Here is a 25,313-nt window from a genome sequence, read left to right as displayed (position 1 = left end):
ATAATCTTACTTTAGTTGGGTTTAACATCTTTCTCTTTTCATACAGATTACATAAACAGAAGAATATTTTATTTCATTTTGAATTAGATCATTTAAAAGTACACACTTAAATGATTATAAAGATATATAGCTCATGCCTGGGTGAAGAGTATTCGTTGAGTTTTGTTTATGTTTAGAGACGTGCTCCCCAAAAAAAGTTCACGGAGACGGAGAGGCAGAAAGCACACCCCGTTTATTTTCTTTATTTTACAATAGCACAATGGTTTTTTTTCCGCTTGTAAGTGGACACATAAAAAGTAGACATTTAACAGTTTATTTTCTGTATTTTATTTATTTTTATTTCTTAAGTCTGTATGGCCATAAATGACGGACTATTTTAAGTCTATTTTGCGGTTATGTGAAAAAAATAGAGCAAAACGTGCCGGCGCGTTTCCCGACCCCAGAGGGTTTAAACACCTTATAACCATACAAACATCTGAGCTGACGCCAAACTGACGTTAGCATAAGCTAACCTACCTAGCTTATGTTATGTGTAATGTATGTAGCTAGTAGCCACTCAACTTCATAGTCGTAGATGAGGTTCTCGAAAAAGAAACTGTATCCCTTGTCCACTTTGGAGCGGGCTGTGATGGAGTGTTGTTCAGTTAGTCGATGTACGTCAGAAAAAGTTATTTTGGGTAAATTTACCAGGGATGCAGTATAAGTAAACTTAGGGTCGTCCATCATGGGTTCGCCTGAGTGATTCACCGGAAGTGGCAGTGCACAAAGATCACTGAATGCGGAAGTAATACGTATCAGCGTGATAATGGCCTGTTGCGGTCCATTTTTCTGGCTCCTCTTTTAAATAAACACGCCACCTTTTTGGGACTTTAGCTTATTCACCGTATCCCCCAGAGTTAGATAAGTCCACACATACCCTTTTCATCTCCGTGCGTGCCGTAACTCAGTCTGACACACCCACTGCTAGCCTATAGCTTAGCACAAAGACTGTAGGTAAACGGCTCCAGCTAGCATACTGCTCCCAAAAAGTGACAAAATAACGTGACAAAATATGTTGGCTGGTGTCTCTATTTTCACGTTCCCTGCAATAACTAGGGCACTTTCAACAGGATTTTCAGTGGGTGTTTCACTAAGTGGGGAGAATCTATTTGTTATGGTAATCGGAACAGAAGTGCAGTGTTTTGTACCGCGACTACAGCATCTCACGTAGTTTACCTGTTCAGAGCGATGACTTTAATCTCCTCGAATGACTCTGTAGTCCCATTTAGACAAATTTTAGCAACCGCCATTTTCATGACACATAACAGCTTAAATAATCACGAGTGGAATAATACTGATGTATTTTACGTCGTAGAATAAAGCGTGAAAGTTTCTTGAGCTTGTGTTCACCACAGACCTTATTTCAGCCATTTAACCAAAACCCCATTCAAAAAAAAACATTGACTTCGGGACGATGGAACCGGAAGTGCTAAAATGCTAACTCGTTTCTGCGTTTGGCCTACAAATTTACATCATAACTGTACCACTCTATGTCCTGTGTTTTTGTTATTTTGTCCACCTCATGTTTAGCTCAAGGGGAAGGTTTGTGTGGCTCGGTCAGCCCCTGCTGGTAGATGCAGTAATTACAGCATTCTGGGGCCAAAGATCATCTTCCTCTAATGAAGGCCATTGAAAACTGGGCGTTCAGACGGAGATTTGTTTGTGAGCAAAATAGCAGAACACTTAATATGCTTCATAACCACGTTTAGATCTATATGAAACTCTTTAGCTCTTTTCTTCTGGATGAACAGAATCAGTTGATCTCCCAGCTGTATGTTCTTCTCCCTTGATGCCTCCGGTCTTGGAAAGAGTCAACACGTCAAGTGTATAAAAGGCAACATCGATTGTAGAACGTCTTTATTATGGAGCCTCCAGGAGTGACTGTGTTTCAGTGAGGAGCAGTTCAGAGCTGCTGGAGAGACAAATAGCATCTTCAGAGGTCTTTGTGGTTACTATTTTTTTATGTGAAGGAAGTTAATGAAGGAAGTTGGATGTTTCTTTCAGAATTAATCTTACAGCAATGAACCAAACTGATGGCTGGCAGGAATATTCCTGTCCAGAGAGATCTGTTTCTTTCTCAGTGTATGTGATTCTGTATGTGGCCGCAGCAGCTGTGGCTCTTCTGACCGTGTGTGGAAACCTGCTGGTCATCATCTCTGTTAGTCACTTCAAGCAGCTCCACACTCCTGCTAACATCCTCATCCTCTCTTTAGCCGCGTCTGATCTGCTGGTCGGAGTTTTTGTGATGCCATTTTATTTGTCTTGCCTCATCGAGTCGTGTTGGATTTCTGGACAAGTGATGTGCTCGGTGTTTAAATTTGTGACTTTTCAAGCAACAAGCGTGTCTGTTCACACTGTGGCTCTTATAGCAGTTGATCGGTTTCTGGCTTTACATTCTCCTTTTTTTTACTCAGAGAAAATCTCACCCACTGTGATCTGCATAGCAACTTTATTTAACTGGCTGTTTTCACTTCTTTATAACTTCACTATGCTCTTCATTAATGGAAACTTCACTGCCATATGTCCAGGAGAATGTTTTTCTACTTTAGATGCGGTTTCATCCCTCATTGATCTCTTGATTGTGTTTCTTATGCCATGTACACTCATCATAATATTATACACTTATGTTTTTGTCATTGTTAGGAAACATGTGACTGCTATAAGAGCGCTTCAGGTTCACAACAGCAAAGAATCCTCTAAAAACAGAGTCAGTGACAAATCAGAGCGAAAAGCTGCGATACTGCTGGGGATTCTGGTATTTATGTTTCTGCTGAGTTTACTGCCATATTATATTGGTTCTGTAGTGATTCCATATGACAATGCTGACTTATTTTTATTCAGAGATGTTACTGTAATAGTTTTCTTCCTGAACTCCAGCATTAATCCCATAATTTATGCCTTATTTTATCCCTGGTTTCAGAAAAGCTTCAAATTAATTTTCTCACATAAAATGTTTAATAAAGACTCCTCTCTGATGAATGTGCAGTAAGTCGTTGAATGTAAGACCAATTATTTTGGCTTTTTATTAAACCTGACTGTGAAGACATGTATGTCGTTGTATAACAATATGCGGGGTGCTTTTTTCCCCAACTCATTTATTGTATGTAATAAAATGAATTTTTGAATATAAACATGTACTTATGTAATTAGTGATAGTAGGAGCACAATTACATTTAAATATTTTTGTTTTTATAATTACTGAAATTGTGATCCTGGTCCCCCATGCTCAAGGCAATGGTTACACATAGAAATACTCATAATTCTGCTTTGCTGAAAATCCCAAATTGTGTTAGACATAACAGCTTGCACACTGTCACTGAATCTGTAGAGTGTGTAATCAGTGACATTTATCCAACTTATATTTTAAACTTAAAAGCAGATGCGGCCATTTGTAACTTACTTCTGGTGTCCCCCACTTCAAGTTACGTTTAGCTGTACAAAAACAGCTCAATATGCTGATTGATATTGCAAACTGGTAATTCTTATATTATTTTAATGTATTACAAAATGTTAATGTAATAAACATTTTAAATGATGTTGTTTATTGTTGTAATATTTTTATAATATCTGTTTTTACAATATATAATAGTATTATCCGTGATTGCATTCACTCAAAATATTATTAAAGTGCATTTCCAGTAAATAAAATGTTATGGTGAAATCAGGCATTATGATGACTAATATTATATTCAGTCTCAGTTTAATAATGTAAATAAACCTCTAAATACGATAATTATGTCCCACACACTTAACATGTAAATATAATGGATCGCATGCGCAGCCAAGTCTCTCTCAGTTTGGAAGCGAACAGATTGAAAAGACAATAATAAGTGAGGGTCGTGAATTACTTTTCCCATTTATGACATTTGACTGTCATGTAAAGCCTTTTTTATAGTAGCCAACCGAGTCCTAGCTCATAACTCATAATTGTTATGTAAATCAACAACATTAAAATGTAGCTTTCTGTACTTCATGATAGAATATCTAAACAAGCATTGAAAACAAAAAAACAAATAGTTTTTATTCTATATTGATTTCAAATTCTGTAATGCTATAACTTAAATGTAAGTAATGACGACAAGGAGGCAGTAGAGACTTAACTTATCTTTTAAGCCAGGCAATACTTTCTTAAGTGCATTCCGTTTAATGGGAAAATATCATCGTCAGTCCAGGCCTCAGGCCTGATGTAAGAAGTGTAAGAAGAACGCGCAGACGCGTTTTGCACTATTTTTTTCACATAACCGCAAAATAGCCTTAAAATACTCCGTCATTTATGGCCATACAAGCTGTGGGTTACATGACAACTGTGATGTTTGTTGCTTCACTGAATGAGCAGAAACTGTGCTAATTGTCAGTACTGAGATCAGTCTTTTCTAACTGGACCATTCCATACATTGCCTAATAAACACAATTGTCTTTAGCATACTAACTTGTGTTATCAGTTAGTTTGACACAATGTTTGGTGTTGTTGTGATTTACAATAATATGTTTCTTCCCTGCCGTTTATGAACCCTTTCCCGTGGCCTCATCGAATAGTAATGTGTAAAGATACTTTTAAACGTAGAAGTAAACGTGGAAATGGTTATGTGTACATCATGATTTTACAGAATTTTTGACAGCTTAGTTTTAGATTTATACTTTTCATATAAGCCCATCTATGTTTTTGTATGAATTCCATGTGACTGTATAAATCAGTTGATCTCCCAGCTGTATGTTCTTCTCCCTTGATGCTGCCGGTCTTGGAAAGAGTCAACATGTCAAGTGTATAAAAGGCAACATTGTAAAAACGTCTTTATTGTGGAGCCTCCAGGAGTGACTGTGTTTCAGTGAGGAGCAGTTCAGAGCTGCTGGAGAGACAAATATAATCTTCAGAGATCTTTATCTGTGGTTATGTACTGAACTTTATATAAAGGAAGTAACAGTGAACAATATACTCTGTTTACTTGTTTCTTCCGAGTACTTCAGAATGAATCTTACAGCAATGAACCAAACTGATGACTGTCAGGAATATTCCTGTCCAGAGAGATCTGTTTCTTTCTCAGTGTATGTGATTCTGTATGTGGCCGCAGCAGCTGTGGCTCTTCTGACCGTGTGTGGAAACCTGCTGGTCATCATCTCTGTTAGTCACTTCAAGCAGCTCCACACTCCTGCTAACATCCTCATCCTCTCTTTAGCCGCGTCTGATCTGCTGGTCGGAGTTTTTGTGATGCCACTTCACCTTTCTTGGGTTATCGAGTCATGTTGGATTTCTGGACAAGTGATGTGCTCTGCTTTAAAAATTGTGAATTTTCAAGCAACAAGCGTGTCTGTTCACACTGTGGCTCTTATAGCAGTTGATCGGTTTCTGGCTTTACATTCTCCTTTTTTTTACTCAGAGAAAATCTCACCCACTGTGATCTGCATAGCAACTTTATTTAACTGGCTGTTTTCACTCCTTTATAACTTCACTCTTCTCTTCATTAATGGAAACTTCACTGTTATGTGTCCAGGAGTGTGTCTTGCTATTATTGATGGGGTTTCATCCCTCATAGATCTCCTGGTTGTGTTTCTTATGCCATGTACACTCATCATAATATTATACACTCATGTTTTTGTCATTGTTAGGAAACATGTGACTGCTATAAGAGCGCTTCAGGTTCACAACAGCAAAGAATCCTCTAAAAACAGAGTCAGTGACAAATCAGAGCGAAAAGCTGCGATACTGCTGGGGATTCTGGTCTTTACGTTTCTCCTGTGTTTACTACCATATTATATTTGTTCTTTAGTGATTCCGTACAGTAATGATGACTTGTTTAATGTCAGAGATGTTACTGTAATGGTTTTCTTCCTGAACTCCACCATTAATCCCATAATTTATGCCTTATTCTACCCCTGGTTTCAGAAAAGTTTAAAATTAATTTTCACATTTAAAGTGTTTAATAAAGACTCCTCTCTGATGAATGTGCTGTAAGTTGCTGAATGTAAGACAGAATTCCATTATTACATTATATTGTCATCTATTTAACATGACTGCGAAGAAGAAAAAATTTCAATCATGTATTTCACACCTCACTGATTATTATTTTTGTTTGTGATAAACATAAATGTTGAAGACCAAAACAATTATGAAACAACGTGTACAAAAGTAACAAAAAATAGCTTTGACCAACAAATATAGTAAATGATTAATTGTTTTAAATGTATAATGTAATTTGTTTTATAATGTATAAAAAGAACAAACTATACCAGTAGCCTAACTCCAGCCTAGCAGAGGGCGCCTTCTCGCTTTATCCGCCACAAACCCTAAATGGAGGCATTAGAGGAACTAATTGAAATGTTTTCTATGCGATTAATGTTGTTCCTATGCGACTTACCTGTTCTCCTCCAGGAGGCGCTCGACGGATCATATAGTTAGTAGAATGATCGCTCTGAGTCGCATTCAAAGGTCAAAGTTGTTGTTTTTTACCTTACTGGGGCAAAATCATAATGATAATCTTAAATATATTAATTTAAAGGATTGGTAACTGGAATAAAAAGCGAAATAGCCTACACACCACCAGGCATTTCTGTACAATAATTCAATAAATTACTCTGCCCTAACAACTGATTTGTTGACCCTGACAGCGCTGAGAAAAGTAACAGATACCACGTGATGCCTTTTAATTTGTTAAACAAATGACACATTCTGCTGTACCAACAAGTAGCTACTTTTTTATATACCCATTTTTATGTGCGCTTAGATTTGGCTTTATCTGTGTATTTGTGTTTAATAAAATTGCTTAATAATTCTTCATGTCCCTAACTCGGAAAAAAACGAAAGAAGTATGTTAAGTCTTTACAAAGGTAACGAGTTCCCATCTGAACAACACTTACAACTTCTAGCTGGTGCTCATGTGCCAGTAATGTATAATATTTACATTCGTTCCGAGGTGACTTGAACAAACCAAAGCCAGCTAAAAAGTTGGTTTAAAACTATGAATTTCTCTAATTATTTTTGTTTTTAAATGATTTCTTTTTTATTTGGTCTTATATTTACCACTAGAAATAAATAAATATTTTGGCAGTTGATCTACTTTTCTGAATGTCACATGACCGACATACACATTACAGTTAAGCTCCGCCCCTTTCTAGCTTTACATGGTTTGTTATTTCTTATCTAGTCAGTTATTCTTCTACGTCAGAAGCTTCATCTCTGTGGCGAAACTTTCAACATATTTCGGAAGAGTTTCTGGTGCGAGAGCAGCGGATGAACATACTTCAAAGTATTATGGGAAGTTTATCCACTAGTATTTAAACTCAGGTGATATATCATTAGTATGTCATGTCAAGTAAGTATTAAATCAGAACAGAGTTTGACATGACTTATAGTAAGTTACCGCACTGAGTTCCAGTAACGTTAGATTGACAGGCGTAACGTTAACTCTCCTCAATATGATATTTGTCATTCAACTTGAATGAATGAATATTAACGCGAAAAGGTTCTGAACGCGGTTGAATCGAGTGAAAATGGGAGATGAAGCAAAGTCAATGGAAGGAGAGGTAAATGATAATTTATATTTCTCCAAAACACCCGTGACTGATGCTGGGGTGAGTTTTCAACATCACAACACACCGCCAGAAACTCATTTATATAAAAAGAGATGGATCATGGTGTGTTTATTCAGCTCATATTCGCTGTGTAACTCGTATCAATGGATTCAATACGGAATCATCAACAATATCTTCATGCGCTTCTACGGCGTGGACTCTTTCACCATTGACTGGATGTCCATGATTTACATGTTGACGTACATTCCTCTCATTTTCCCCGTCTCGTGGCTCTTGGATAAAAAAGGTCTGAGGGTCATCGCGCTCGTGGCTACGGCTTTGAATTGCGCGGGCACGTGGATCAAGGTGGCCAGCGCGAGACCGGACCTTTTTCCCGTGACAATTGTGGGTCAGTTCATGTGCTCCGTGGCTCAGGTGTTTATTCTCGGGATGCCCTCGCGCATCGCATCGGTGTGGTTCGGGTCGGACGAGGTGTCCACTGCATGCTCCATCGGGGTCTTCGGAAATCAGGTGGGTTTCAAAAGAATAATGTCATTGCTCATTTATCTGTACTGTACTGTGAAAATTAAAGCGGAATTTCTGCGCCACTAGCGGCATTAAACGTAACTACAAAAATAATGACTGTTTCCACACAGGTATCCTGAACACGCCTCATATGCTATTGGTCAGCAAACAGAGAGTCCTTCCCACAATCTTTCGTCATAGGTTGAGCCAATGTTTGGCCAAGTTGAGATTTCTCATTTGAGTCTAAGTTGAGTCTTTATTTTTCATCAGTTAGGGGTTTTCAAACTTTTTAATGCCACTAACCTTCAGATGATCCCCTTCCTAAAATGTCAAAGACAACTATATATTTTCATATATAAAGACTCAATTTATACTGTAAAAATACTATGAAATATTACTTGGAAAAATATTTAAAATGTTTAATTTATGAGGTTTTTACATTCACTTTTTTGTCTACCCAACCATTAGGAGTATACTCTTAAATGTATGCAGTGTTTCCCAACCACTGTGCCTTGAAAATGATCAAATAAAATAAAAAAATAAGATAAAAATAAGAATATATCATCACTGTCAGGTTGTATCTCTATATTTCGTCGTTTTTGTTTTATAAAATTAATTTTATTGGTCATCCTTTACATCTGTATGTGGATTTGACAAATATTTAACCAATAAAAAGCATTTAAAAGAGGTTGTGATTAAATCTTGTAACTCGATTGGTTCCTCAAACTGTCAGTCAAATCTAATTACTCCACCCACCTATCTATCGTGAATGAAGTGCTTCTTACAGTTTGGAGATCTATGCTTGTTTGCAATGCAAGGGTAAATAAAGAACTAATGTTTAAATAAGTACAGTGTGTAACCGCTCAGTTTAATACTAGCAGCTACTGGAGTGGTTTAGCCCCGTAATGCCCTGGCTGACGCGCTGTTTGTTTTGCTTTCTATTACCATTGGCTTCGGTCTTAAGAATGTCCAGGCGTTTGTCTTGCTGAGTATTGCATTTATTTGTTTCTACCGTGCAGAGGTAAATATCCATTTATCCAGTTTCACAGGCAAATCATATTTGTATACAATTATATTATCAACAATCAGTTTTCAGCCTATATGCGCCACAGCGGTCAAAAACCGTTTGCCCTTCCGGGCCAAACCCCCCTTCCTGTTGGCAGTTTGGATGCTTCTTTTATGCATTTGACCTCAGGTAACACTAGAGCGACACCCACTGTACAAACAGGAAACAACACCCAATATAAATACACAAACACCACATTTGGCTCTTATACAGTGTATTCTTTACTCAAGAAACTATGTCCATAAAGGCTAACTTTTTTTGTATTTAAAGAGCGGAGAATAGTCTTAGTCAGGTATTTGCCATCTAGTTGAAGCAAATATACTGTTTTAAATATCCTGTATGCATATAGCTTCGTCTTTTGCATCTTTTGTAACGTTTGATGAAAACAGAGTGTGCACTGACTGCCTCAGATCTGTTCCAGTGACGGACTAGGCCTAGGCTAAATATATGTTATTTGTTGGTCAAAAAACCTTGTAATTCCATTTAAGCTTGATTTCCATAAAATCTTAATATTATAATGACAGATGCAAGTGTCTGACCATATATAAAGCCACAGTACCAATTTCGACGACACAGTAAAAAAAAAAAAAAGGACGTTTCCTCCCATCTGGGACGATATGTAAAAAAAACAAAAACAAAAAACAACAACATCATATATGACCCATTATCACCCATATGACCTTATTGGGTTCCTACCTGACTTAAACTCAAGTTTCATATTGAATATGAGTACTACTTTTAATATAATATCTAGTTTTAATATGCCATTTGAAGCCATGCATGTTTGTGCAATTTTGTTATATTTTTATATAGTGCTGTGCTGTGGGATTTTTTACCTTTCAAAACTGTTCTGTGGCACACACATAAAAAGGTTGGGAAACACTGGTCTAATGTATACATACTGAGAAAAAAAAAGATAAAAAACTACAGCTGTCAATAGAAAGCAGAATAAAACTCAGAACATGAGAACTTCACATCACATCATGCGTACGCACCTGAATTTGTTCTTAAACTTGTTCTAAGATAAATTAATTGGGAGTATTTTAAATGAGCGACCACGTGCCCAAGGTCATTTGCCTAAAACACCCATATAAGGGCTATCCTCACAACCTTTGCTTTACATTCTTTCATCACTGTCAGCAAACATATGATGCTCTCTAACACACACTGAAACACAAACCTTGAAGCTTGAGCTATAATGAAGCTTATCTTACTCTTTCAGTGTATGATGAAATATATTCAAGATTAAATAACTATGTCTAACATGTAATCTTAACACAATTATAAGGCCACCTAGAGTATGTGATTTTTGCATATGGGTTTCAGTTTTTTCTACATGTTTTGTAAATTAAGAATACTTTTTAGTACGAAAGTTATTGGTGAATCCATGAGAATGTGGATACGCACACTTAATGAATGAGACCAATGCTCTAATGAAGTACATTTAGGCCCAGATTTACTAAACAGGGCAAATTTGTGTGAGAACGCAATTTTAAAAAAGCGCCATTGGGGGTGGAAAGTTCTGAGCGTGATCTACTGACGACACGCAAATGTAAGAACACAGACGCAGCCAAATCATTTCCATAATCACCAACGCAATCTAGCAAGAGCAGCTCAAACTAGCGCCTGGTTTTAGACATCCTACAAATGCATATGGCAATAAAGTCAGCCACAAAAATAATCTTGTTCACGTCTTTTCAGCATTCATTTAGTAAATCCTGACAGTCGTTATTTAACGCCAAAAGAGGGTTTAATAAATGAAGTTGTTAATAAATCTGGCCCCTAAACTTCACAATATATATTTTTGTTTACATTGTTCGTGCTATTTTTCTCTTAACTTTTCCATGGGTCCCTAAAACCCATTTGAAAACCTCTGTTTAAAGCCAAGAAAAATGGAGAATGAGTGCAGGTTGAAACAACCATGTTGATAAATGCCAGTGATGTTTAATGTGCAACCAGATATAATCACATGACAGAGTCTTCACTCTTCAGTGTCACATGTGGATCAAGGCGCTTGCTAGCAAGTGCAATATTAAAAGCACAATCTGTTTGAAATCAAGCGAAGCTTGAAGGGTTGTGTTCAGTATGCATGTCCTGTACTGCTTCATTTTGAACCTCACAGATGTTCGTGTTTTTCAGTTGGGGATTGCAATCGGGTTCCTTGTTCCACCAATACTGGTTCCAAATGTGGACGATCTGGACAAGTTAGCATCTCACATCAGAGACATGTTCTACATAACGGCGGGTGTGGCCACATTCCTGTTTGTGTTGGTGGTCATTGGTAAGTGCTAACGTTAGGTATACTATTGCCACAATATTGGTCTATTCCAAAACATAGTGAGCTGTTCACTGAGGGAGTATTTTAAAACGTGTTCCTGGCATGAAGGTTGTTCCAAAAGATATAGAAATTAAAGGGATAGCTCATCCAAAAAAAATTAATTGTCATCTCGTGTCATTCCAAACCTATAAGCCATTTGTTCATCTTATTAATTTATTTAATGATTCTGAGAGATTTCTGTCCCTCTTTTGAAAGTCTATTCACCCAAAACTCTGACAGTTCAAAATTAAAGTCTGTTCATCATATAAGTTTCTTCAGAAGAATTTTTATGGGTTTGGAAAAGACATGAGGGTGAGTAAATTATGACAGAATTAAAAAAAATTGGTGAACTATCCCTTTAATTATGATGTCTTCTATCTTCTTTTAGCCAAAATAATGCACATGTCCTTCACAGAAAAGACAATCCCACAATGCATTGTGATGAATTCAGTGAAACATGAATCGAAGATAGCAAATAATGCAAGAAAAATGTTGATTATAAATAAATCAAATTAAAATGCATTATTGCTTGAGTATTGTGCAACTATCAAAGAAAAATGCTTAAAACAAACTTGATAAAAAAACAATTAACCGTTCGAAATGACCCGCCCCCCTTAGTTACTGTTGCTATGTCCAACAAGCTACGCCGCTCTCACGCCACACCATGTTCTCACGCAGTGAAAAATACATTGCGGAGCAGAGAGGAAACTGACAACACACTGATTGTTGTCATTTAAGGAGTCATTTAAACAGGACAGACCAGGTTACTTTTCGGTTGCTTTTGATATTAAACATATAAAACAAAGTCTCACCTTTAAAATTTGGTAATTTTTTTAAATAAAGTTAAATAATAAATATCGTTTTGTGGCTCTTTAATGTGTCTGACAGATCGCTGTAGAGCATCAGTTAAAGCTCCTCGTGAACCGATCATCTCTTCCTTCTAGTTCATTTATAGCATCAAATAAACATGAATGAACATCAGGAGGAATGTTGTTTTAACCGTGGAAAGGCGTCAGTTCACTCCGTTTTTCAAGTTAAAATCCTCCCATGTTAATATACTAACTCTCCTGACTGCTTTGTTCGACAAAATGGCGGATGGCAAAGTATGATTGGTCAGATCACCTGTCAATCAAGCTCCATGCGAAGGGTCAATTGTGAGTCTATTTGTGTGGCACGTGGAGTCGCTGCCTATATAGAGGGTTTCCGTGGCGTGAAGATTAGGTTGCTATCTTAGAAGGCAGAAGCCTGTGTAGGCAGTAGGCAGTGAGATCGCTCACTAGGTTGGTGTGTTGATGTTTGACTGGTTTTTTGTGTGTGTCTGTTCCTCTTTTTCTTTAGTGTGTGTCTGTTTCTGTTTCACTTCTGTTGAGCCTTGCTGTGTTCTTCCTGCATGTACAAAAACACAAATTTGATAATAGTTATACATACTAATATATAAATGATCAATATGTCTGTTATATTGTTAGTCTGCTTGTACGAGTGTAAATGGAGGATGTTAGTGTTTGATGATTATCTGACCTTTAGCACAAATGGCAGAAGGGGAAATGAGATTCAATGTATTTTGCTCACTCTTTAGATGCCTTTGATTTTGTCATTTAAATGATGAGCTTCGGATTTTTATCTTGACGTGACCACAAAGCCTCCTGTCACATTTTTGAGCAACACTCACGTGCATTCAGTTCTGTTCTCGCAAGCAAAGATGTTTGCCTAGACAACAAAAAGAAGAAAACCACAAGATATTTACATGTCAAAAGCGTACTTGCCTTCATGTCATTCCAAACATGAATGACTTAGTTTTCCATGGAACACAAAAGGAGGTATTTCAGAAACTGTTATGGCCTGTTAAAAGTTTAACAAAAGTAGCATAAAAGTTTTCCTTATGACTTGTGCAATATATTCAAAGTCTGTCTGTTAAAGGGTTATTTCACCCCAAAATGAATTATCCCATAATTCACTCACCCTCAAGTCATCATAGGTGTACATTCCTCTTTCAGCCGAACACAATTATATTTAAAAATATCCTTGCTCTTTAAAGCTTTATAATGGGAGTGAATAAAGCCTGAATTTTTGAATCTTTAAAAAAAAGTGTATCCATCCATCACAAAAGTAATCCATATGGCTCCAGGCTTGTGAAGAAAGATATCCATATTATAACTTTATAAACTATAATCACTGGCTTCCGGCAACGGCCGTATTAGGGGTGTAAATCTTACAGTTCATCACAATATGATATGATATTGATTCTCTCAGCAAGCGATACGATATTTGCCAATACCTCAAAAAAAATCTGCGATTCGATTCCGGGCTATATCAGTTTTTAGATACTATGTGCTAAGTTTACACAACCAGTTAAATTTTTATTAACTCACAAATGCAACCAAAATATATTTTGCGGGCGATCGAGACACTTTGGCTTCACTTTTCATGGCTTGAAACGGACTTATCGGGATGTGTTCACAAACACCAAGGGTGCTTGTCGGTTTCTGATGTAAAACATGGGCTGCGTCCCAATTCGCATACTATCCGTCCTAAATAGTATTCGAAAATAGAATTAGTACGTCCCAAATCGTAGTATGTTGAAATGAGTGTTCCTAAGATACCCGGATGGTCTACTATTTCCGGTCAGTATCCGAAGTGCAGATCGATGCGCACTCTAACGGCTGATATTGCCCACAACCCATGGATTCGGTTAGAACTACAAACACGAGTGAAAAGTGTTAAAAAAAAAACTACAGGCATGGAGGACGCGTGAGTCCAGCGGTTATGTAGAGAGGTTTAGATAAAGGGGTTTGAGTGATTAATTATCAGTATCTAACCTGACGAAAATTTATTTATTCAATGTTGTCCACATTATATTGCATCTGCAGCAGCTTGTGAACTTTTGTAAAGACACGTTTAGCGATTAACTTTTAAATGCATCATTACATTCAAATTCCAAACACATGAGGAGAGTCTCCGCATGAAAGACCCGCGACTGGCAGATGAACGTGTTTCTGCATTTCTCTCCGAAACGGTAGGAAATTAAATAAGATTGAATGGAGGATTTTAACTGTGACGAGATGATTGACAAGGCAGTTTACTGACAGGATGCACACAGATCTGTCCGTTAAAGGCTATGTTGCAGGTTAGAGTACCCAGTGAGCCAATGTATAGAAAAATAATGTAGGAACTATATTTAAATATGAACATATACTTATAAAACGCTATTTAGGCTTCTGGAGTCGTTTTTGTGAGAAAATTTTACTTCCGCGTTTGAAAACCGCCAAACCGGAAGTGACGTAACATGAGGCAGAGCGGTCAAAGTAAACAATAGGAAAGCAATGGATCGCAATGACAGATCGGACGCTGAGGAAATTGTAGCCTAAATGTTTACTCGTATGATGGACCTCAGCCATATAATTATGTGCCTAATATGAAGGCAAGAGACTCTAGACAGGTCAGGATTACACAAAACAACGGTCAGAGAAGACTGAGTTGTGGTGTGAGGAGAACAGGGCAGGGGTCTCGATGAGAGAACAGTGTTACTAGCTTATAGATTTATTCACGTTAGCCGACGATATGTATAACACTATGCTCAGATCACAATATTGTACAGATTATTATCATGTATCAGGCAAAAGTAAAGCTATTATTTAGACCCTTACCTGCATGTGTTGTGTATGTCAGCCATTAGGAGACAGTTTCCAGAGGAAGAAGGACTTTATAAAGGCTTTGAATGGCCCCATTTGGTGACAATGAATACAAAAATAATCACAATCACAACTGTCTTACTGTATAAAAACTTTATATGTAGAAACAGCCAACAAACATTAAAATTCGGAGTACAGATTGGAAATGAACTTAATATATTATATTTAGGCTATAATAATAAGTGTCGGCTGCAGACTAATAACAAACACATAAATGCATTACATTACAAGTTTATGTAGGATATGTTAATTAAATTAAGACAAGGCACATTAAGACAGGTAGGCTACATGTAGCCTATGCATTTTGTAAAACAGAAGTACAATAAGTGATCTCTGACTCTGACGGATCCGTGACCGTCATGTTTCCCGCCCGCGGCCGAAACACAATCTGACGGCGGACCGGGCGACCCAATGAAGGAGCCGGGACAGTGTGCACATATCGCCGTCATCATATAACTCATGTCGCCGAGATTAAATAAACACAAGATTTTGACGCGTATCCGAGAGTGGAGCGGAGTGTGAGCGCGCACTGCATGGCACGGACACGCGGGCGCGAACACTAATCAACAGTGAAACAATTTAAAATACTCTATCATTTCTGGTCATACAGAAAATAATAATACATTATTCGCAACTACTTTTTTTGTGTAAACTCGGAATAACAAGAAAGCGTTGTGCTTTTGTCAAATAAAATAAAACAATCAGGCGCGCTTTCATGATCTCCGTGAACTGGAGCGCGAGAACTGAAACTAAATATGTAGGCTAAAGCTTGAAATGTCCACTTTAAAACGATCAAATTCGAATCGAAAGCTAATACATTCTGATTATGTAATCCGTATGAAAGGTGCATTTCTCTCTAAAAGCGCATCTGCTTAACAGCGGAGATGGAGATATGTTTTTAACCGACACTGATTTAGAAAACAATAGTTTATTAATGAACAATTAAAATGCCTCGTTATTTTTTCAGACACATTTATTATTAAATCACCTATAAATCACCTTTCTGTAGGCTGTGGTTCCAGAGACATATGGCTCTTCTCATTCAGCACTGCGGGAATAATATCATTTCCAGGTTCTAATTTTGTCTCAGAAAAATAAATCAACAACAACAAAATCTATATTAATTTGTGAATATTTTAAATGTTTAATTAAGGGGCAGCAAGTAGCATAATAAACAAAAATTCGTCAATATTAATTTTTTTGCGCAGCATTTGGTGTAGCCTAGCCTACAGTTCAAATTAAAATGTTGCCTTTTAAAAATACAACAACCGTTTTTGTTTTGTAATTACGGGTTAAAAATATTTTTGTTCTCTCTGTTTTGTAATTTAGTCAACTTTATAGATTTCAACCATATTATTCCTTCTTGAGTCTTTTTAACAAGAATTTAGATTAATGTATGAATTGAATAGTGATTGTGAGACCTATGATGAGGGAACAACCAGTGATAACCTTGGTAGTACCATCAAATGTAGGCAGTGGCCCACCTTACCGGGTGACCACGTCGTGGTTCACCAGAATTTATAGTTTACCCACCTCTTTTTTTACCACTACACCTCTGACCACGACGATGATTAATTGAAATACAATAACCACCGAAAACACACTGAATCACGACCGCTCCAACTAAATACCAACCTATTCTGCACTGAGCGAACGCACAACGCAGAGCCCGGCGGCAAACGACTGCCTCATGTGACGTAATATGACGCGATGGTGAAAAAAAACGGTTTTTCAATACGGTCAAGGAAACGGTCACGTTTTCTACTAAATTTGTGCCCTTATGTCTTGCAAAACGATTTTAAATCCTGCATTTACTTTTCATATGGTATTTTCATACAAGGTTATATATTAATTTTGAAGAAAAAAAAAACCTGCAAGATGGCCTTTAAAGATGAGGAAGTAGTGGGCTATGTCCCAATGCTTGCTCTTTTGCTACACACTCAAAAGTATGTACTTTTTCTTCACAAAAAAGAGTACATACTTTTAGGGCGTAGTATAAGTAGGCGAATTGGGATGCAGCCATGAACTCGCGATCCCTTGACAATGGACAATACTGGCTTTTGTGACAAAACGTGTTTAGGGTTCAGTCAATCTTGTCAGGCGTCTAGGAGACTCATGTTTCAAAGACTCACTGGCTGACAGTATGGTGAACAAACGAAAGTGCGCGCTTTGGCAAAAATGCGTAGACAGACGTTATGTGAGGATGTGGAGAGTGTCAAAATAAAAGTACCTTATATCTATATTTTACATGTGGCGTCGATGCATCGTATCATTAGATCCATATCGATGTATTTTTACACCCCTAGGCCGTATGCAAGTCTAGTTCCGGCAGAAGAGTGACCTCTGACCCGACGCGTGACGATATGGCCGTTGCCGGAAGCCAGTGATTATAGTTTATAAAGTTATAAATAAGGATATTTTTCTTCAGAAGGCCTTTATTAACCCCCTGGAGCCATATGGATTACTTTTATGATGGATGGATAAACTTTTTGGGAGATTCAAAAACTCAGGCTCTATTCACTCCTATTATAAAGCTTGGAAGAGGCAGGATTTTTATATTTTATATATATTATGGCAATTGTGTTTGGCTGAAAGAAGAAAGTCATAATCACCTATAGGATGGCTTGAGGGTGAGTGAATTATGGGACCATTTTCATGTTTGAGTGAACTAATCCTTTAATTCATTATTTGGTGTTTTTTGTCATTTTTGGAGCTCCCTTCCTTATTTGTATTGTACATCAATGAACACCTGGGGTTATTCTGCTAGCATTCCCTTTTGTGTTCCATGGAAGAAAATAAACTCATGCAGCCTGCAACAACATGATGGTGAGTTATGATGACATGTTCTATTTTTAGGTGAACTTTTTTCTTAATTTCCCTTGAAATAAACAGTTCAGCCGGTCTATTATTGAATTCTTTAGAAAATAACAAGCCTAGCAGATTTGAGTGTTTCTGTCTAATAGTTCTCCAGCTTAAATCCCGCCGCAGAGTTTTTAATATCTACTGTAGTGCATGTAAAAAATAAAAAATAAAAAAAAAAGGCAAATATGACATAGTTCAGTCACCTGCAGTTTTGGGGACAGCAGGCTACATTTTTACTCAAACACAAACATTCCCAGATGTTATAACATGGTGAATTAACACAACGACACAACTGACCATTATTTCATTCTTTAGTATTTAAGCATTCACTTGTGTCAACCTCGGCATCTTGGATACATTTTTTCCAATGCATTCTGGGATTGCCTGAAAATACAGTAATTCTGACTTACATTTTCCCCAATATCTTAGAAGGCATTATTTTTCGGCTTATATATTTTGTTACAGCCTTCTTATATTTTATATTAAACGGCCTTGCTGTATGATGTTGTCTAGGTTGCAGTGTTATTTGAGTATTATTTATTGACTGTTATATTATTTATTAATATTTTGAATTAGTTTTAGGTTTTGGTTTAAGATTTCATAAATTTACGTAGTTTTATTATGCATCATTTTTATTTCTTTTTTAATAGCTTTAGCTTTTAGCTTTATTTAATTTTCAGTTTTAGTAATTTTAGTACTATACGTACTTTACTAACTTATTTGTTTCAGTTAGTTTTTCATCTAATATATAATTTTTATTTCAGCTTTATTTTAATTACCGAAAACGATTATTAACAATAAGCTTGAGAGCTATAGTGTCCAGTTCCACAATGAAACTGGACTCAGATCAGTGCTGATCTACTACATGTAAATGAAGAGTTTTGGTGATTTTTATTTAGTATTTTATGTTCATGTCAGTGTTTCAGGAGCGTCCGGAGATCCCTCCCACCCACGCTCAGGCCGCGGCTCGGCAGATCTCTCCGGAGAGCTACTCCTATACAGCTTCCATTCTCGGGCTGCTCCGCAACAAAGCCTTCATCCTCCTCGTCATCAGTTATGGTGAATATCACTCTGAGCACAACGGAGCCATTCAAGACCTCAAACTGGGGCTCATTATGCTTGCTGCCGTTTTAACACAGTCGTAGTTTGTTACTGAGAGCATTGACATGAATAGTTCTATAGTCAGTGCTGTTTGCTAATGTAAGCATCTCTATTACTGTTGCTCATACTTGGTGTTTGTGATTCGAACATGCTCCTAACACTAATTATTAAACTTCCGGTCATAATTTGTCCTGCTACAGTCATAAATGATTCCTCAAATCACGCATGTGCTGTTATTACAGTCATAGTCACATGGTGCACTATAAAATTAAAGGGGGAAAAGCACACAAAAAAATCCATAGTCTTACACTGAAGGGACTCGATCCATAATATTGTAAACAGGGTGCTACTGCCAAACCAGCAGCTTCAGCCATGTTTTTCTTTCCTGTCTGTCTAAAATAAAATATTATTTACATCATATTTTAGTTAATTGCTGTGAATTTGACTTGTTATATATTTAAACCTATACTGATACCCAAATATAAGTGATGTACGCTAATATAAATATACAAATATACACTAACATTCAGATGTTTGGTGTCAATTAGACTACAATTGTTTATTTATTTTGAAAGAAATGAATACTTTTATTTAGCTAGTACACATTAAATGATCAAAAATGACAGTAAAGACATTCATAATGTTACAAAAGATTTCCATTTCAAATTAATGCTGTTCTTTTGAACGTTTTCAACATTGATAATAATCAGAAATGTTTCTTGAGCAGCAAATCATCATATTAGAATGATTTAAAGGATCATGTGACACTGAAAACTGGAGTAATGATGCTGAAAATTCAGCTTTGCATCACAAGAATAGATTAAAATATATAAAAATTGAAAACAGTTATTTTCAATTGTAATAATATTCAACATTATTAGTGTTTTTTACAGATTTTTTTATCAAATAAAGGCATCCTCTGAGATCTTTCTAAAACATAAAAAAAACTTGAATGGTATATTACATAAATATCTTATTTATATTTTTGATTGATATGCTTATGTCTAGCTTGTGATGGCATGAAGATTAAAATCAGCTAGTCAATAAAAAATGACTGTATTGTTTTTTTTCTGAAAAAGTAAAAAGCTAATGCTGAACAAACTGAATTGTCATCTTTGCTTTGCGTTCATGGTGAGCATATACTACATTAACGCTGCACACTGAGTTTATGATCCATCTGCACACACACACACAAACAGCTGTGTAACACTGGCATGAGAAGCCTGTAGCTGCATTTGACCTGGCTGAACATTGACAGAAATAAACCTGCAGGAATGCAGAGCTCTTTATGTCTTTACAGCTGCTTCAGAAATGTGAAAACATTTACTGCTTACTAGATACACATCAAATCAATAGTCTGAAATCAGATGTTCTGTGTTAAGTCTTTTTGAAATGCTTTTTTATGTTTTTGACTTCATCTGTCTTTCCTCAGGGCTGAATGTTGGCTGTTTCTATGCTGTCAGTACGCTTCTCAACCGAATGATCATTGAACACTATCCTGTAAGTCCCTCCTCCTGTCCAACCAATCATGAGCGCCCATGACCTACACTCAATTTACATAACTGAATTGATTCCAGTGAATTTTAACCTCATTACTGGTGGAAGAAGTTAGTGTTTGTGGGTTTCCATTTTTCCATTTATTCATTAATCCAGAAGAACTGATCTTAGTCTGACATATTGTGGTAGAACAGAGAATGTATGTAAAAGTTTGTTCTGGTTTTAACAGGGGGAGGAGGTGAACGCCGGCAGGATCGGCCTCACCATCGTGATCGCTGGCATGGTGGGTTCTCTCATCTGTGGAATCTGGTTAGACCGATCTAAGACATACAAGTAAGAGGCTGGACTTTAATCCTAACAAATCTTCAAATGTCCTTCAGGCAGTGACAGTGCTTGATAAACATTTGTCTTCATTCCTCCTTGAAGATAAGTGTGTTATTGAGTCCTTTCCCCCCCGTGAGTCTGTTCATATGCTTTGGTTTAGTGTGTTTTTCCAGGTGTTTGCCTCTGATCCATGAACCTAGGCCTCGTGACCTTTTGTTTAAGTGCATTTGACCCCATGCAGCATGTCTTCCCCTCCTGGACATTGTGATGTTTCTTTGTTTACACTTACCACCACACTCACACACTACTGAACTGAAATATCAGATTAATAATACAATTAATGGCCGTTTTGTGTCAACGGAATTCATTTAAAACAGTTTTGCTTTTTTTCAAATGCCTTTTATATACACTATCATTCAAAAGGTTGGGGGTCAGTACACTTTTTTTATGTTTTGGACAGAAGTCTCTTCTTCTCACCAACTGCATTTATTTGATCAAAAAATAGAGTAAAAAGAGTCATATTGTGAAATATTATTACAATTTCAAATAACTTTTTTCTATTTGAATAGATTTTAAAATATAATTTATTTGCAAAGCTGGTTTTTCAGCATCATTAATCCAGTCGTCTGTGTCACATGATGCTTCAGAAATCATTATAAAATGATGATTTGCTGCTCAAGAAACATTTACTATTACTGTTAATATTGTTGATAGCAGTTGTGCTGCTTCATATTTTTATGGAAACCGTGTTAAAAAAAATCATGATTTCAATTCAATTTAATGCATCCTTGCTGAATAAAAGTATTACCGGTAATTTCTTAAAAGTAAATATATATTATATGAAAATCCATTATTAAAATATTGCATTTTTAAAGCAAACCCATGATCCAAACCAAGTGTAATCATAAACTATTCAATTTTATTATGTGAAAATTATATTTTGTTACACAAATTACGATTGTCCCACAGTTGTGCCATGATTTCCACCAAAACCATCCAACTACTTAACATTCCAAAACAATTATAATTTTTAAAAGTGCTAATAGTTGAAGAAATGCCCAGATATCTAGCAAATGCTATTGTACTATAGCAACTGAAATGGTATTTCTGGATCTACATGTATTTTCAGCTGCTATTAATGATATGATCTCATTCGTTCAGTCATACTAGGACATGTTGGATCCTGATGATGGATTTGCCCCATGTCCCATGTCTCTGTTATGTGATGTCTCTCCACAGACAAACCACTCTAGCTGTGTATCTGATGTCCCTGGTGGGTTTGGTGATTTATGCTTTTACCTTGAATTTGGGTCACCTGTGGGTGGTCTTTATCACAGCGGGAACACTCGGGTATGAGAAGATTTTTACTGTTGTTCATGCTGTGCATGGCCAGATGAAATTTGCAACAACAAAAAAAATAGATATATTTTCTAAATTTTAAAAAATGTGAAAACGTAAACGTTTTGCCCAAAATCTTTTTGTTTGTGTGTTACTGACGCAGGTTCTTCATGACGGGTTATCTTCCCCTCGGTTTTGAGTTTGGCGTCGAATTAACTTATCCAGAGTGTGAGGGGACGTCTTCAGGACTTCTGAACTGCTCTGCACAGGTATGTGTATGATATTTATTTAAAAAAATTACCAAAAAAAGGCTAGCCAAATAAATATCCATATGGATTTCACAAGAAAATCTAAATTAAAGGGATTGATCCCCCAAAAATGTATATTCTGTCATCTTTCACTCACCCTCATGTCGTTCCAAACCAATTTTATGCAATTTTATCAAATTTTCTGAAGTGACACGAGTGCTTTGTTTGAAAACATAATTTGCCACTTTATTTATAAAAATATTTCTCTTCACGTAAAAACGTTCACACAAAACGCATGCGTACACATGAACGTGGGTTGGAGATTAATATTTTGTAAGTCATGTTTTTTTTCTCGCAAAGCATTTAAGCAACGACAATAACTGACAGGGAACAGAACAAAACAGGGAATACTTGTACACAAAGTTAGCAAGCGAAACATAATGATCGACAGCTGAGTGTAATCAGTAACCAAGGAGAATAACTAGGAAACAATCAAGGCTAAACTGAACTGAAGCACAAGAAACACAAACACATAGTAACGAAAAGTAAACTAAACTAAAAAATAATCCTGACTCCAGGGTCCTGAACAATATTTTTCTCAGATTGTCAGGATGGGTAAATCCTAAAACTCCTGTAGTCTCAGCCCGGCTTAAGAGTGTTGAACAGTGATACACAGATCTTTTCAATGAAGTGGTCATAGTCAAGATTTATGGTAAATAAAACACTGCTGTTGACCAATCAGCAGCAAGGGCCAGAATTATCCGTTTTATAAACTGTTTTTAAGAGGCTCCAGTTGTCTTATTTTTGGAGTTTTATGTTATTTTATAGAGTTTAATATGGAGTTACCAACAATCCTAATGAACATTGTTTTTCTTACTGCAGGTATTTGGGATCATATTTACGATCTGTCAGGGGAAAATTATGGACTCGTTCAATACGCTGGCTGGAAATCTCTTTCTATGTGCCTTCCTGCTGATAGGAACCATCATTACAGGTGCAGATCGCTCAATGCTCAATACCAGATTAGTTGTTCCTCTTTAATCCAGTACAGAGTTCATACTTGAGGAAACTTTTATGTACTTCATACTTTGTATTTTTTACTCTGGTCCTATGAACTGTAGTTGCTTTCAAGCGCTTTGATTCCTGGTGATGATAATGCTTCTTGGAAAGCATTGAATTAACATTCATGCTGCATAAGTGACATTATGAAAGCTGCAGTGTCCTCTAATGTTTCAGTTAATATATGAGCTATTAAACACACAGAAAAAACACTGGATTGTGTAAATCTAGAATAAGCGATATTGTTTTGAGACAGGTACAGCCAAAATCATTCAGAGTACAAACACAGAACCGGATCTCTGTATCCCTTCAGTGACTCGCCTGCCCCATTAGATCAAATTTAAGTAAGATTTTAATCAGATTAACTGTGTTCTCAAGACTAGGGCTGGCATATCGTCACATGTTTTAAAATGATATAATACAATCTATGTAATTACAATAATAATGTTCGCTGCACTTATCCAGATTGTTGTTATGGATAATTTACTTTTAATCGACTTCCTAGTTAATATTCAACACATTTTCCAGGTAATTAGAGTTCATGTGGAGACATTATATAGTCGTTGATGCATAGAGGTACAAAGTGTTTACTTTCTCTTTGAGCAATGACTTGGATCTCAAAAGTCCAACTAGAATGATCTTCCACGTAAACAAAGCCAAACCCATTGATGGATCACCGTGGATGTGTCACCCATGGAAATTAAACCTAATAATAATAAAAATGACATCTATTTTAGGGCCATTCAGTATTCATTGCATTTGTAAGTTAGGAAATATTAAATGATTCATTCATTTATATTCACAATTCAGATACTGATTGGATAGACTAGAGCTCACAGGGTGCATCAGTCATCTCAGTAGATAGATGTGAATGTTAAAGCCATCGTAATGTGTGTCTCGTGTTTCTGTTCTTTATCTCAGCCTGTATTAAGTCAGATCTGCGCAGACAGTTGGCAAACCAGCAAGCACTGGCAGCTGTAAGTATCAAACCAAACCTGCAAAACAGTTACACAATAAGATGTTATGAGATATATGTGTGATAGAAAGCAGATTAAGGTTTACGTGACCTCCTCATCCAGGAATAAATTAATGTTTTGTGTTTTCTGAAAATGTGTCTCTTGTTTGGCCGATTTTTACAGCCACTAATATGTATTGCAGAGCACCAATATGCAAATGTATGACCGATAATCAATCATTCTTTACATTTTAAAGCCAATAACCGATATATTGGCTGATACAGCTAAATCCCCCCAAAAATTTAATTTTTGAGTGCCTGATTACAAAAACAAGTCTCGTCATGTCCCAATCACACAATTCTAATGATGGTTTCATTATAATTGTATGTCGCCTATATGACAGACTTGCGCTGCACATGTGCACTTAAAGCTACAATATGTAATTTTTTTCGCCGCTAGGGGTCGCTAACCTCTTACAATAACAAAGGCGGAGGTTGATGACGCATTAAGCGGAATTATGGAACTTGTCGTCCTGCCGAAGGATCTAATAATGTTTATGGATGAGTGAATACATTGATGTTTTTAACATAACTGTGGAATGAAGCAGGGCGCGATTGCTAATGAGAGACAGATATCAGCGCCACACACGAGTCCCGCGGATATAAAGGAATAAGGACATTTCATTCTACCGAACTCCCCGCAAGTGCTGAATTACTACTCACACAGGTCAGTTTATTTGACGAATGAAACTTGTGAGGTAACGCAGCGCTGTTTCACTTGCTGTAC

General features: G+C 36.7%; 3 protein-coding genes across 5 annotated transcripts in view; all 3 read left to right on the top strand.

The window, feature by feature from the left end:
• Window positions 1-1,901: 1,901 nt before the first annotated feature.
• LOC306983648 (trace amine-associated receptor 13c-like) lies at window positions 1,902-3,028 on the top strand (the record flags this gene model as incomplete). Its single annotated transcript, XM_079584204.1, has 2 exons — window positions 1,902-1,930; window positions 2,044-3,028. The coding sequence occupies 2 exons, from the start codon at window positions 1,902-1,904 to the stop codon at window positions 3,026-3,028; spliced, it is 1,014 nt and encodes a 337-aa protein (XP_079440330.1).
• A 1,977-nt stretch (window positions 3,029-5,005) lies between these two features.
• LOC306983411 (trace amine-associated receptor 13c-like) lies at window positions 5,006-5,989 on the top strand (the record flags this gene model as incomplete). The annotated part of the gene is made up of 1 exon (XM_079583765.1): window positions 5,006-5,989. One exon carries the CDS (start codon window positions 5,006-5,008, stop codon window positions 5,987-5,989), a length of 984 nt encoding a protein of 327 aa, XP_079439891.1.
• Window positions 5,990-7,117: 1,128 nt separating this feature from the next.
• flvcr2b (FLVCR choline and putative heme transporter 2b) overlaps window positions 7,118-25,313 on the top strand; it is a 21,770-nt gene continuing 3,574 nt past the window's right edge. For all 3 annotated transcript variants that reach the window (XM_079639251.1, XM_079639249.1, XM_079639250.1), the window contains exons 1-9: window positions 7,118-8,076; window positions 11,276-11,417; window positions 18,923-19,063; window positions 20,538-20,605; window positions 20,832-20,935; window positions 22,166-22,276; window positions 22,428-22,533; window positions 23,395-23,506; window positions 24,493-24,548. In XM_079639251.1, coding sequence (XP_079495377.1) covers window positions 7,525-8,076; window positions 11,276-11,417; window positions 18,923-19,063; window positions 20,538-20,605; window positions 20,832-20,935; window positions 22,166-22,276; window positions 22,428-22,533; window positions 23,395-23,506; window positions 24,493-24,548 — 1,392 coding nt within the window. In that variant the 5' untranslated portion in view covers window positions 7,118-7,524. The remainder of the gene's footprint in view (window positions 8,077-11,275; window positions 11,418-18,922; window positions 19,064-20,537; window positions 20,606-20,831; window positions 20,936-22,165; window positions 22,277-22,427; window positions 22,534-23,394; window positions 23,507-24,492; window positions 24,549-25,313) is intronic.

This window comes from Phoxinus phoxinus, assembly GCF_949152265.1.
Source record: "Phoxinus phoxinus genome assembly, chromosome: 16".
Lineage (NCBI taxonomy): Eukaryota > Metazoa > Chordata > Actinopteri > Cypriniformes > Leuciscidae > Phoxinus > Phoxinus phoxinus.
The sequence above is the reverse complement of the archived record's forward strand: the minus strand, read 5'-3'. Positions and strand labels throughout refer to the sequence as shown.